At 37.1% G+C, this 13,553-nt stretch overlaps 1 protein-coding gene across 1 annotated transcript in view; it reads left to right on the top strand.

Moving 5' to 3' along the window:
* Positions 1-13,553, top strand: part of SOX6 (SRY-box transcription factor 6) — a gene marked incomplete at its 5' end in the record, with an annotated part of 336,510 nt that overhangs the window by 146,097 nt on the left and 176,860 nt on the right. The window contains 2 exons of the mRNA XM_081099613.1: positions 4,126-4,298; positions 7,387-7,455. Coding sequence (XP_080955739.1) covers positions 4,126-4,298; positions 7,387-7,455 — 242 coding nt within the window. The remainder of the gene's footprint in view (positions 1-4,125; positions 4,299-7,386; positions 7,456-13,553) is intronic.

Below are 13,553 nucleotides of genomic sequence, written 5' to 3' on the forward strand. Positions count from 1 at the left end.
ATTGCTATGTGACATCATTACCCCGTGCCCACAGCAACTATTTCTGGGCTGTGGCCTGCATTTTGTGCCATGGGGTCTCAGCAGCATCAGCTGCGATTTGGTGGGCTGTTGCTCTGGGGTGGTGGTGGGGCCTGTGTCCCACTTGGGGGAAGCTGAGTGTTGCTTTGTGGGTGCCAGGTCCGAGGTGCTGTTTGTCAGTAAATGGCCAGTGTGCATCACGGCAGCTCCTGTTTTGAGCGTCTGCCCCCTGGTGGTCAGTGCATGTCATAGCACCCGGTCGGACTTTCGGACACTTAGCATATTAGCCATATATATATTAGTAGTCCGGTGCATGAAATTCGTGCACATTAAAAGGGAATTAATTGCCCTAACCGCTTTGGCTCAGTGGATAGAGCATTGGCCTGTGGACTCAAGGGTTCCAGGTTTGATTCCAGTCAAGGGCATGTACCTTGGTTGCGGGCATATCCCCAATGGGGAGTGTGCAGGAGGCAGCTGATTGATGTTTCTCTCTCATCGATGTTTCTGACTCTCTATCCCTCTCCCTTCCACTCTGTAAAAAAATCAATAAAATATATTTTAAAAAAGGGAATTAATTAGTGGAGATATTTTAATATTGCTATTTGCCCTTTCTTTATAATAGAAGTGTGTGAGATGAAAGGAAATTAGTAAAATGTATATGAAAATAATATATAAATTTATTAATAAATAAACAGTAACAAAAGGATATAACAACAACAGGCATGATATAAAAATGACAAAAACATGATATGAAAACCACAAAAACATGATATGAAAACAACAAAAACATGATATAAAAACACCAGTGATGCAAACAATGACTGATAAAGTGATTAAACTTATTCCAATATCTCCCTGTACACCACATTAAGAGTGAAAACACTTTCAGAGTGCTTGACTAATTTCCCTGGTGATGAAGTACTTAGGACTTTAACTGTAACATCACATGCTCTTCAAGCTTGAGCGAAAGCAACCTATAACTGACCATGTGCAAAAACGGATTCAGGTAGGAATATGCCTACTTTGTCTAGAGTTTGCCCTTATGATTTATTGATAGTCATCACAAATGCTAGCATCACGGGAAACTGTCCTTGAATCAATTTAAATGGGAGGCCAGTGTCAGATGGGGACAAATTAATTCTTGGAATCAGAACAACCTCTCCTTCTGCAGATCCTGTTAATACTTCAGCATCGATAATATTAGGTCGTAATCTTTTGATAATAAATCTGGTACCATTACAAAGACCCCATTTACTATTGAGATTTCTCAATAGCATGATGATTGCACCCACTTTCAATTTTAATTTATGACACGGCATTCCCGAAGGAGTAATACTATTAAGAAATTCGATGGGAAAATTTTCCTTTTCAGCATCATCTGTGGAATCAATGGAATCATCACTCAAATATGTGTGAAAATCTCCATCGAGTATATCCAAATTTTCTTCATTTAATTTTTGAACATGCTCATTTTTTGGACAAAGAATTGCATGTTTAGATATATTTTTAATATTATCTATAACAGTGGTTCTCAACCTTGGCTGCACATCAGAATCATCTGGGAATCTTTTTAAAATCCTGATTCCTGGGCCTCATCCTCCAGAAATTGTTTCTTTGTTATGGGGTGGGGCCACAACATTAGTAACAAAGAAACAGAATTAAAACTATTGTGGGGAGCCACTACAATGTTTTGGACAGGTTCAAGCCTTGGACTGATGAGAGGGCACAGTCCTCTCATTGCCATGTGCAAGTCCCAGGTTAGAGGGCAGGGCCCTCCCAGCACAATTACAGCTAACAGCTGTAGCTGTAAGCTTGAACCTATGGTCCAAACATGTGGCCCCACGTGCCTGAGTAATGTAGGCTTGATAGAATTCAGGTGCATGTAGTTGAGTAGGATTGAAACCCAGGAGAATGTTGTAAACATCTTGGTCACGCCCTTACTTTGCCTCGTAGCATCTGCTATAAAATAAAAGCATGGCTGTGGGTGTGGTCGCTGTTTCCCAAAGAAGCAATGTCCCACTGAGACCCAGCTTTCATTCTCTTGTCTGTCTTTTCTAAGCCTTTCAGCTGCCTCCACTCAGGTTCACCCTTGGCTGTGCTGATGTGGCACACTTTATAAAGATATGCCTCCACGCTCCAAGGGCGGGTTCGTGCCTCAGACCCCACCCTTTCAGGAAAAAGCTCCGGGAAACAGCTCAGGGGAGAGTGCAGCCATTTCCAAGACAACCCCTGCAGGACTGACTTCCTTCCGCTTGGTGATGGTTCTGGTCGTGATGAACACCACCCAGGGTTTTTATATATGTGTGTGTGTGTGTGTGTGTGTGTGTGTGTGTGTGTGTGTGTATATATATATATATATATATATATATATATATATATATATTTCTAGATCAAGAAGTTCTCTCTTTTACCATGTTGAAATTCCTATTGCTGAAATAAAAGCTGATTTTAAAAAAATCAAAAAAAAAATCAAATTGAATAGCTAGAAAGACAGCTGGCCACTATCCTTAATACATTACTTGTTCCTTTATCAGTGGAATACATTTTCTATCACCATCTCAGCTATCTTATTTTTCTTCTAATTTTAACTTTGGGTCATCCTTCCACTCAGTGAATCTTTAAGGGATAAAGATATTGATAGTTTGTTTAGGACTTGAATTGGCCTTGAGAATCCCAAGGTAGTCTTTACTGCCGACATCAGTCTTACCCTGTGGGAAACATATACAGGGTTGGGCAAAGGTAGCCTTACAGTTGTGAGTCTGAGAAACAGTCAATAAAGCTGCTCAGTAATCATAACCTGCATGTCTTTTTTTCCGTAGGAACAACTATAAACCTACTTTTGCCCATTCCTGTACTAACGAGTGCTAGCCAGCATCTTCTGAGGCTCCCTTTCTCCAAGGGGCTGCTCAGGAAATATGGCCACTCCTAATTAAAATACGTTTAGCTTTTCAGCTTACCCTGGTGCTCTCTTAGCAGGAATGAAAGGGGTTTCATAAGGAGATTGGAAGTCTCTTCTTCCACACGCACAAAAATTGGCAATCTTTGTCCCCTTTGACAGCTGGTGGCATCTTTCTGAAAAGCTTTCAAATCATAGATCATTTCTTCATAATGAAACTGTGTGGCTCAAATACAGAGGGTTGAAATTCTTATCTTATGCTGCAGTAAAATGCTCTAATTTAGATTCACAAAAGGATTCCGTACTCTTTACTTTGGAGAGCTGTGCAATTTGCCCATAAAAAGACTGTTCAGCACCATTAGTGCATACCATAAGTGTTCACTGACATCATATTCATTAAGCAGCACACCCTTATGCATAACCTTCTCAACCTCGAATGTGTTTTTTCCCTTTGAAGAATGACGAATGACAAAGGGGTGAGGGAGCCCCCAAGCAATACTGTTGCCTTTAAGGATGAACTTGGGAACTTTAGCTTGATCCCCTCACAGGAAAACAAAAATCAGGTTCAGTCCTTTCTTATCTAAGGCAAAGCCGTTTTTTGTTTGTTTGTTTGTTTGTTTGTTTGTTTGTTTCATGGCCAAGAGAGCGACCCCTGACTTCTGAGTATCAGAGACAGATCTTTGCACAATAGAAAAATTTCATGAGGGCAATGACCAGAAAATTCCTTAGATAACATTTACTAAACACCTACCTATGTCTTCGAGCCTATGTTAGTCACTGATAGTAGAGGTGATTATAAGAATATTAATACAACCCATAGTTTCTAACCTTTGGTACTAAGTATCATCTGTTTCCTAACTTGATCTGATAGGTTTGGGGGAGGAAAGGAGAGGCGTGTGGTGAAAGGGAAAGAATATGGTAGGTAGTTCTGCTTTGTTTTGTTTTTAAGAGTGAAAGGGAGAAGGAAGAGTGAGGGAGAATTATATTGGGAACAATAGTTGCTCTTGGCGGGGGCAGCGACTAACCCTAGCATCAATTCCATTGCTACGCTGTAGTGTTCCTGCACTCACAGTGACCTCCAGTTATTCTCCCAGATCTCTAAGTGTGATAGGTAGGGCAGGCCCTTTCTAAATCTGCCCTCCTCCCACCATTTCCCCAGTTCATTCATACTTTTCTCAAACTTGTGAGATATCTTCTGGTTTCCATTGTAGGTACACCTGAGAGCCTGGCAGAAAAAGAACGGCAGCTCTCTACCATGATTACCCAGCTGATCAGTTTACGGGAGCAGCTCCTGGCAGCGCATGATGAGCAGAAAAAACTGGCAGCCTCACAAATTGAGAAACAACGGCAACAAATGGACCTTGCTCGCCAACAGCAAGAACAGGTGAGCCCTGCAAAGGGAGCTGACGAACTGGAGATGTGGAATGTGCCAAGCTCAGCGAGTACTCACATTGATTGGTTTATTTGTCAGAAGGGTGCCTGAAAAAAGAAGGAAAGAAAGAAGCCTGTTGGAAATCAGGTTCTTTGAGAATACTGAGGGGGATATGTAGAGGACAAAGAAAGGCATCATAGCAACTGGGCATTACTGAAATGATAACGTCTTCCAGAACATTTGCATGGGATCAGTTACTCAGGGAAGCTGATTCACATAGGCAGGCAGCACATAGACTCCCAGTGTAGCTTGACCATGAGTTTGTCACTTCTCTCTGGGCCTTACTCTTTTCATCCAGAAAAACAGGCTTCTGGTTTAGGAAAACTTTGAGGACCTTCTAGCCCAGGGATCCATTGATTTTTCTCTGACTTTAAAACTAGGGTCACACATCTGTTTTCCCGGAATAGCCCTGGTTAATGCCTGTTTTCCAAAATAAGTAGTAATAATCCCCCTTCCACTTGCAAAAGTTGTCCTGGTTTGGATGCTAAATTATAGGGTCACTCTATTTATAGCACAGGTAAATCATTAAAAAGTAATTAGCACATGGCTCCTATAAGAATTTTATTTCATTGATTTAGAAGTGAGAAAGAAGAAAAAATAGCAAAGTTTAAATGTATATGTTTTTAAATAAATCGCTCTCCCAAATGTTTTTCCTGTCTCATAAGAGTACATTAATCTAACACAGTGATTCTAAAGAGTAGTCCCTGGTGCTTTAGATCAGACAGACCCAAATTAATGTGCGGTTTTTAGGAATCTGACATTATTACTGGAATTATCTTTTCAGTTAAATGTATTTTATAGGGGTATATAGAGCAATATATGCTCTGTTGATTTTAATGAGTTGTGACGTCTGGTATTTTATATGCTTGAATATTTGCCCACGTGTAGGAATATGGACTCAGCCCCTAATGGAAAATAACATAAAGGAACACTGTAAAAAATCAGAAGTTAGAATGTCATTTAGCCATCCAGAGATGACACAGTAATTAACTATTGACACTTGTGAATAAGCTAGCACAAATTAATCTTGACACATTTGCAGACGAGTGATATCTTACAGTGAACACTTTGTAATTATATTTCAAAATGAAAATTAAATGACACTTAAAACTAGGTTGTCATGCTCAATGAAGCGAGCATGTAGCTCAACCGATTGGCAAATAAAATTCAGAATTTGAGCCACATGGTGCTTATGTACCATACTTCACTGTGTCAAACCCACACGTCTAAAGTGGATGATAGTAATTGCACTGTGGTGTTCTAGAGGCATTTCTGTGCAGCACTTTATCATTTAGGAGGGACCATCAATATTAGATGCCTAGTGGTGTTTCACTGGTTTGCTAAGAGGAAATAAATATTCAGAGGATCCAGTATCTAAACCTAGAGTCACAGAGTGAGTTGTCCATTTCCTTTTTTAAAAACAATTTTTTAATTTAAATCATTTTTATTTTTCAATTACAGTTGACATACAATATTATATTAGTTTCAGGTGTACACCCCAGTGATTAGACATTATATAACTTGCTAAGTTATCATCCCAATAATTCTCATACCCATCTGACACCATGCATAGTTATTAGAAAATTATTGACTATATTCCCCATGCTGTACTTTACATCTGCAGTATATTCTGTAACAACCAATTTATACTTCTTAATCCCTTCACCTTTTTCCCCCATACCCCCCAAAAACCACTATGTCCTTTTCTGATTTGAATGGTGACAAGTAAAGTGGGCCTTTTCAATCTGATTAAATATCGTTTCCAGTTTGCTTATAAAGCTTTGGGAAGGAATGATCCCATGTCTCAAACTGTTAGGGACAGTTTTGTCATGACTTCCAGAATGAGCTAGTCATTACCAGAAACCTTAAAGCAACATTTGGTAGCAGACTGCTATTTTGTCATCTTCTGTTGAATGAAAATCTGATTTGGGTGTTTCCCTCTGCTCTAGGCTAAAGCAGCAAAAAGACTCAAAGCATAAACCTGGGGGTCCGATACACACTTGTTTTCACTTCCCACATTGTCCATTCTAGAATACTGGCTTCTGGAAATAGAAAAAAAATAGGAAAAAAAACAAAAAACAAAACAAAAAAACAACCCCATACCTATAACTCTTGCCTAAAGGGCACCACTAAAAGTTTCCTAAGTCCTCCCTGGCCACTTTCTCTCTGGCTTTCTAGGTTGGAGTGTATTCTAAGGGGCATCCCCCTCAGCTCCGCTTTGAAGGCAATAAGCAGACTGATGCCTTCATGTTTTATAGTAAACGCCACTATCTTAAAGAAGTTGTTTGCTCTCCTGAGGGGCAGATTCAGTCTTCACTGAGGCTTGCATGAAGAGGTTAATATTTCTTTTCCTAGACCAGATGATGTGTTAGGACTTTGAATTTGATTGTTGGGTGAAGCAAGAGACTGTAACACATTACCCTCAGAAGAATAACTAGATAAATATTAAATTTTGTGTTTAAAATGCTTTGTACATCACATCATTGATGTACATTTGTAAATCAACAAAAAGAAATCTTTGTAATGATTTTTGACATTTTGCTGTGTTTTCTTGCTATTCCCTTGGCGATATTTGTCTTATCAGTACTGAGAGTCCTTATATCAGAAAAGGTTTCACCAAAGTCAATTGTATTTTAATTAATAAAAAGTTCTTTCCTGTCTCTGCATTCAGATTTTACCTTTTTAGTCCAAATTAAGCTCTTTAGAAACACGTAGCTATAGTCTTTCCGTATTTACTCTTCAAGGTCAGATTTTGAAACTCCCATTCTTTCCAGGTAATGGGTGCAGATAGAGGAGGTCCTCACTAATGTATGAGGGGTAGTTCTCAACTGCAGATGAAGAGTTAGGGGTACACAGAGAAGTGGCATCTGTTTGAAATTTTCCTTTTCTCCAAATTTCTGGTTCTGCCTCTCTCACTTTATAGGAACTCTTTCACATAGAAGTGCAGTAAAGCATTCTTGTAATACCAGGAGAGATACCTGAGGTAATGGCAAAGGTGTAAGCATTTCATTTCAGCTTAATGTAACTTTATTTCTGATAGATTGCAAGACAACAGCAGCAACTTCTGCAACAGCAGCACAAAATTAATCTCCTGCAGCAACAGATCCAGGTCAGTGTATTTTATTACTCTCGTCTGATTATATACTCACAGACTTTCCTCCATGAAAATGCAATTTAAAATGCTGCAAATGCACCCCTCCCTTATAAAAAGCACTGATGTAGTTACTATCAAGGATGTTGTGTACCATGGTATAAGTGGATGCAGGAAATATCAACTAAATGGTGGTCTAAAGCATTCTTTTCTGACGTGATGCATATGCAGGAAAAAAACCTTATCTCTTTTCTTTCTGCCATTTGCCTGACAGAACCTAGTGGAAACCTAGTGGTTTCCAAGGTAGCATACACATGCTATTTTGATTGCCACAAACCAATTTCTCTTTGTATTTCACCATCTGACAGTATCATGGGGAGAAGCCTGTGCTTGTTTACTTGCTAGGATTCTCTGATTGGGCCAGTTAGGAGAAGAATCTTATGACCTGGGAAAAGATTGGTAATAATTGATTAGTTCTTTAACAGATATCAGTTGCATTTCTGTTAGATGATGCTGAGGGGAATATAAAGATGAATGAATAATTGTCTGTCTTTAGGAGCTTATAGTCTAGAAAGGAAGAATAACTTGTTTCTGAATCATTGTAACACAATTTAGAAATTCTCTTTTTTGTTGTGGCAGGGTAACACTGTCTATATATCATGATGACAATGGCATGGCAAGGAATTTTGATTTCTGTCTTTCCTTTAGACACTTGGTAGTGAATTCAACTCACAGCTATTTGAGATAGGTAAGGGATTGGTCTCCATTTCTGAATAGGAACATAGGTATGGTTGTCTGGGGATTAATACTCAGGAATACCGATGCCAGAGTTATATGTACCCACCACAGCCTCTGTGGTTTCTGTTGGCTGCTGTGGCTGTTTTCTAACCACCAGGATCTGCGATTCAGCCTAGTTGGGGCAGTATATTCTGAATTACATGATTCCTTTCCTTGAGATTAATATTATTACACCTTCCTGTATTCTTAAGAAAACATTCACATAATATCCTAGCTTACTCTAATCTTCTTCTTTACTGATGAAAGCTAGTGATTTTAACATAGATTCTGCTTCATTTTTGTTAATCATACTTAGTGTCTCAGGTAGCACTCACTGCATTTAAAATAATGATTAAGTGCCTGAAGAAGTACCTGTACCTGATTTGGCTATCTTCATGAGGAGGTTTTAACCAGTGGTTTGTTGTGATTATGGTTGTTTTAAAATTAGTTCTGATTCTATATTCCATACCCAAGTCTATATGTTTCAAAGTAAAGGGTCCAAATGCAGAGGAAATGGAATGTCTCTGGCATTTTTGACAGCCAACCTTTACAATTAAATCTTGGAATAATTTCTCATCCCAATATCTCTTCTATAACTCATGCTGAGATACTTAATTAAATAACTGTCCAGGTGTTCCCTTGTTCTGTTCTTATTAGAATTTTCAGTGTGTCTCCTATTACTAAGGTCAAGATTTTTAGCCTGTGGCTTCCTACATTTTTTCTAGATCCTTCTCTAAGAACTCAGTGGGTGTTAAATAACCTGATCATTTAATTCTCTCTGTTTCTCATATCTGTAAAGTAGGAATGGAAGACATTCCCCATGTTCCCATATCAGTTACTTATTATTAATGTTTTACTACTTTATTATTTACTTCTTTATTGATTTTGAATATATTTCACTTATTCAATGTTGTTTGTGTTAAGTGACCATTTTAATTGTGGTACTGAGGCTCTCAGATGAATAGCAACCAATTCTGAGTATTTTTATGAAATATTATTGCTCTTTATTGATTACATGTGATTTTATAGTCACAGCTTGACTATATGAAATTGATGTGTTTTTTAGGAAACTCGAACTTGACCTTAAAATATTACTCATCAGAATATTCAATGTGAAAATACAGGAAAATAGTTGGTCCAGGTTTTCTAATAGAAGTTTAATTGCTTTTTATATTTGTGGTTATTTCTCATTGTTTAAATTTATAAAAATTGAAGCTGATCAGCACTTGATCTCAGGACTTTAAGTTATAAAATCATAGAGAGATTTAAAGTGTCAGTTATATTCATTTTAGAAATGTAGGATTCTTTGTAACCAGAATTCACATTGTAAAAAATAAGAGGAAGCAATAACCTGTATTTACAGTTCTCTGTTCTGAGCTACTCTTCACTGCATAGCATGTCAGTATTTATCTTATCAGTATGAGACCATTTACAGAATTTTTCAAATGCTGAAAAATAGTTGTTACACAAGTATTTGTCTCTGACACTTAAAAAGCAGTGTTTGATATTACTACTTTTAGTTATTTTTTGAAAGGGAATGGGTTAACTGTATTTTCAAAAATGGCTTTTTGACAAGCCATAGACATGATCAAATTTAAGAGAGAGATTATTGTTGAGCTAATTTTTAATATATATGTTTTTGAGCAAAATATGAGACTTATGAGATGTTTGGAACATTTTTTTTTCTATCATGAAAGAAACATTCTCCCTTTTGAAATCAAAACATAACAGAGTAAAATAAGATAATAAATGCAAAACCCTAACTTTTCTTCTGAAAGTAAATGAATACGGAGACCATTTGCGCAAGTTTGACATTTTATCTTTTCTTAAAAATCTTGAGTCCTAGAACCTATTAGCTAATATGGTCAGCAAGATTGAGCCTTGGCAGTTGGCTATGAATCATGAATGTCAGGTGGTTATAGTCAAGATTATTTTTCACATCTAGCTCAGAATACTGACTTCTGAATTAGTTTTGTTGTTTTGGAATTTACAACCTGTAATAGAAAGAAAGAAAAGAGTGTCTAACCTTTGGTAATAATACATCTGGGCCTATTATAATGGAAACAAATGAAAACCTTAATGGTTTGCACAAATTTAAAAGCAGGATTTTTCATTAGAAATAGGAAAAGGCACGAGGTAGTATTGTAATGCTGTTTCACAGGCTTATTTTGTTTGCACTAATTCAAAAGTTATATATGCAGTTAAATAATTTCATTTATATAATTTCTTCCTTGAATATCATTTTTAACATAATTTGCCTTGGTAAAACCTAACTGAAATTTTAAAGGCATACTTTTAAGACCATGTAGACCTTGTTGAAAAAAGTAAGATGAATGATTTTGTGAACTAATGTTTTTATTTTTTTTGATGAGTCAGTTTTTACCATTTAAAAAATCAGGTTAATAACTAAACAATTATTAAAATGCTTTAATATTAACAGATCTTTTAGGAGGCTGTTTGCTTAGTAAATTCAAATCCCTCTGTTTGTGCTTGGGGGAAATGGTGATTCCTCTAATTTGTTACATATTAAGTAATTCCTGCCATGTGAGCCCAGAAAAAGTTAGATGTTTTTGATATTTCTAGAACAAATATAGCACAATTTTTATCAACTCTATGAAAAGCAAAACTAATAAATCATGGAATATGGATCCTTGGAGTTGGGAATGTTGAGTCTCATGCTATAATTCCAAAGGACAGATAACTGCCTCAGTAATTTCATCCCCTGTCTCTCACCCATTGCACTATACGCTACTTAGCTAGTCTCTTGAAGAATTTTATTTATGAGTTATGTTGATTACAAAACAAAAATTATTTTTAATTCATTGGACATATGAAACACAGTACTTTAATCAACTATTATATATACAGGGTGGGCAAAAGTAGATTTACAGCTGTAATACAAATTAATACAATCTTACCTAATAATAGACAAACATGTAAATTAACTGTCCCTCCACTATGCTCTCCAGCCAATCAGGAGAGTATGCAAATTAACCCAACAAAGATGGTAGTTAATTTGCATATGTAGGGGTGAAGAGGCAGAGCAAAGACTGAAGGCTCTGTCCGTCTGGAGCCATGAAGACTGAAGGCTCCATCCGTCCGGAGGTGTGAAGACTGAAGGCTCCGGCCAGAGCGAAGGCCTGGGTCCCGGGTGCCAGAGGAAAGCTGCTGCTGGCAGCCAGGGGAAGGGAAGGCCTATTGCATGAATCTCTTCATGCAAAGGGCCTCTAGTAGGTAATAAATAATAATATAAAAATAAACTGTTTCAGGTGTTTACAACTGAAAACTACTGTTGTCCACCCCTATAAGTCTAGTCTAAGCAAACAGAAAATATTTTATAGATCCTGATTTTTTGCTCCATCCATATAGTTATTCATTTACTATCATTTAACCATGTCATGGTTTTTGAATCCAGAGAAGATACTCTTTGTGGACATAACACACCACATTCTTTGGTTTTGATAACATGTCAGTAGGAACACATTTAATGATGGCATTTTACTGCTAGAACCTAATCTTTGCAAGAAAATTCAGCTCATTAAAATATCTTTGTGAGAAACTTACTTCTGCAGGCATGAATGGTGTTATCTAATTAGCCATGTCTGTTCAGACCCTAATTTTAGTGTTATTCAAGTGGCTTATGTTGTGTGCTATACAGGGAGTGTCCTTTCTTCATATCACTGACCGAACAACAATGGTCCCTTAAGAATGGACTGGCTCATTGGGATTTTATTTGGCTTGCTGGGTCAGAGCCAATGATTTAGTCAACTCACACACATCCAGCATCTGAGGTGTAATTGTGAAACTTGAAATGCTTAGCTCTTTGTTAATCTTTATGGTTAATATACAATTTTAACTGGCCTCCCCTCATATTTTAATACATTCCTTAGTTGGTGAACTCAGTCAGTGGAAGGACTAAACTAAATGCCATTGCTGCTGCTTTGCAGATATACATGGTCTTGTCCAAAACATTCTCTTTTAAAAGCTGTGGTATATGCTGCTTCTGTCCAAAACCAATTCTTTGTCTGTTCAATGATGCCTCTTTCTTCTTATGGGTATTTGAGTAATATTCATACATAGTGTTTTCTATTTTGGTTATAATCCTATGTGCTATTTGTATATGCTGTCTCTGTGTGTTTGTCACGTGGCAGAACACCATTAAATGTGTGTTATTCTTTTTTCTGATTAATCTGGGGATGTTAATATTATAAGCTAGGAGGTGATTGTTCTTAAACCATTAAACAGAATAATTTGAGATGTACTCTCACCTTTTAAGAGGATAAACCTGGCCTTTTGTTTCTTTCAGTATGATTAACTACAGGTATTTCTGGTATCTGCTGAGCAGAATAAGGATTCCCATTTATGTGAAGTAGTTGTCTAAAGATCAGAAATAATTACTTTATACATTAGCCTTCATGGCCTGCATGGCCTGGTTAATTAATTTTTTGCTAGGATAATAATAATAGATATATATTTGGAGATATGCTTCATCATTAAGTATCTAATTGACCTCTAATTTTAAGAGCTGGACCTTGCCTTTATTGTCTTTTGGAGATGGCTGATGTGGCAAGCAGAAAACCTGAGGAAAGTCAGGAGCCTTTCAATCTCACATAGTCCCTCTGTCTTATGTCGTATCTCTTTGTTAATTGTATTTAGCATTGATAAACAAAAAGCAATTACAGTGCTCCTGTTTTGGCTCTAGCGAATAGTCCTTTTTTGTGTGTTATTGATCAAGTAACTGATCTCCTTCTAACTGCCTCTGAAAGGACCAAATAAACCCATTGGAAGTAATCTGATACTTCTGTTGGCACTGTACATGTATCTGATACACTCTTGCAATGAAATGAGGGTTATAAACAAAGCTTAGAAGTTGGGATTAGCCCCCAGCTTCAGCAAGCCCTTAAAATATTTTGTAATTCTATCTTCAATCATGAATTAGCCAGGAAAAACAGACCCTCTCTCCTCTATTTTTCTGCTGTATGCTGTTTTTAATTGCCCACAGGCAGGCTGTTGTGATCTTCTTTGGAAGTTTAAAACCAAGATAAAAAATGCAAATCTAATTATTTCTTTTATGTAATCTAATTAACTTTTAAAGTAATGATAGATGCTCCATAGCTTGCTTCAAACATTTTAATAGTGAAATTTCTGATTATAAAGAATAGGTAAAGCTACTATACTTCATGAATAGCAAGGGCCTTCACAGCTAAAAATAGAATTATTACTGTGGGTCAGAAACTTCGATTTGTTAATCACACTAGACTGTTTGTTAAAGTTGGGAGTGGAACTAGAAATAAGAAGAGGTGGCACCTATGAGCTACTACATGGAGTTCTTAATCAGC

The sequence above is a fragment of the Myotis nattereri genome (genome assembly GCF_964212035.1).
Source record: "Myotis nattereri genome assembly, chromosome: 9".
Taxonomy (NCBI): Eukaryota; Metazoa; Chordata; class Mammalia; order Chiroptera; family Vespertilionidae; genus Myotis; species Myotis nattereri.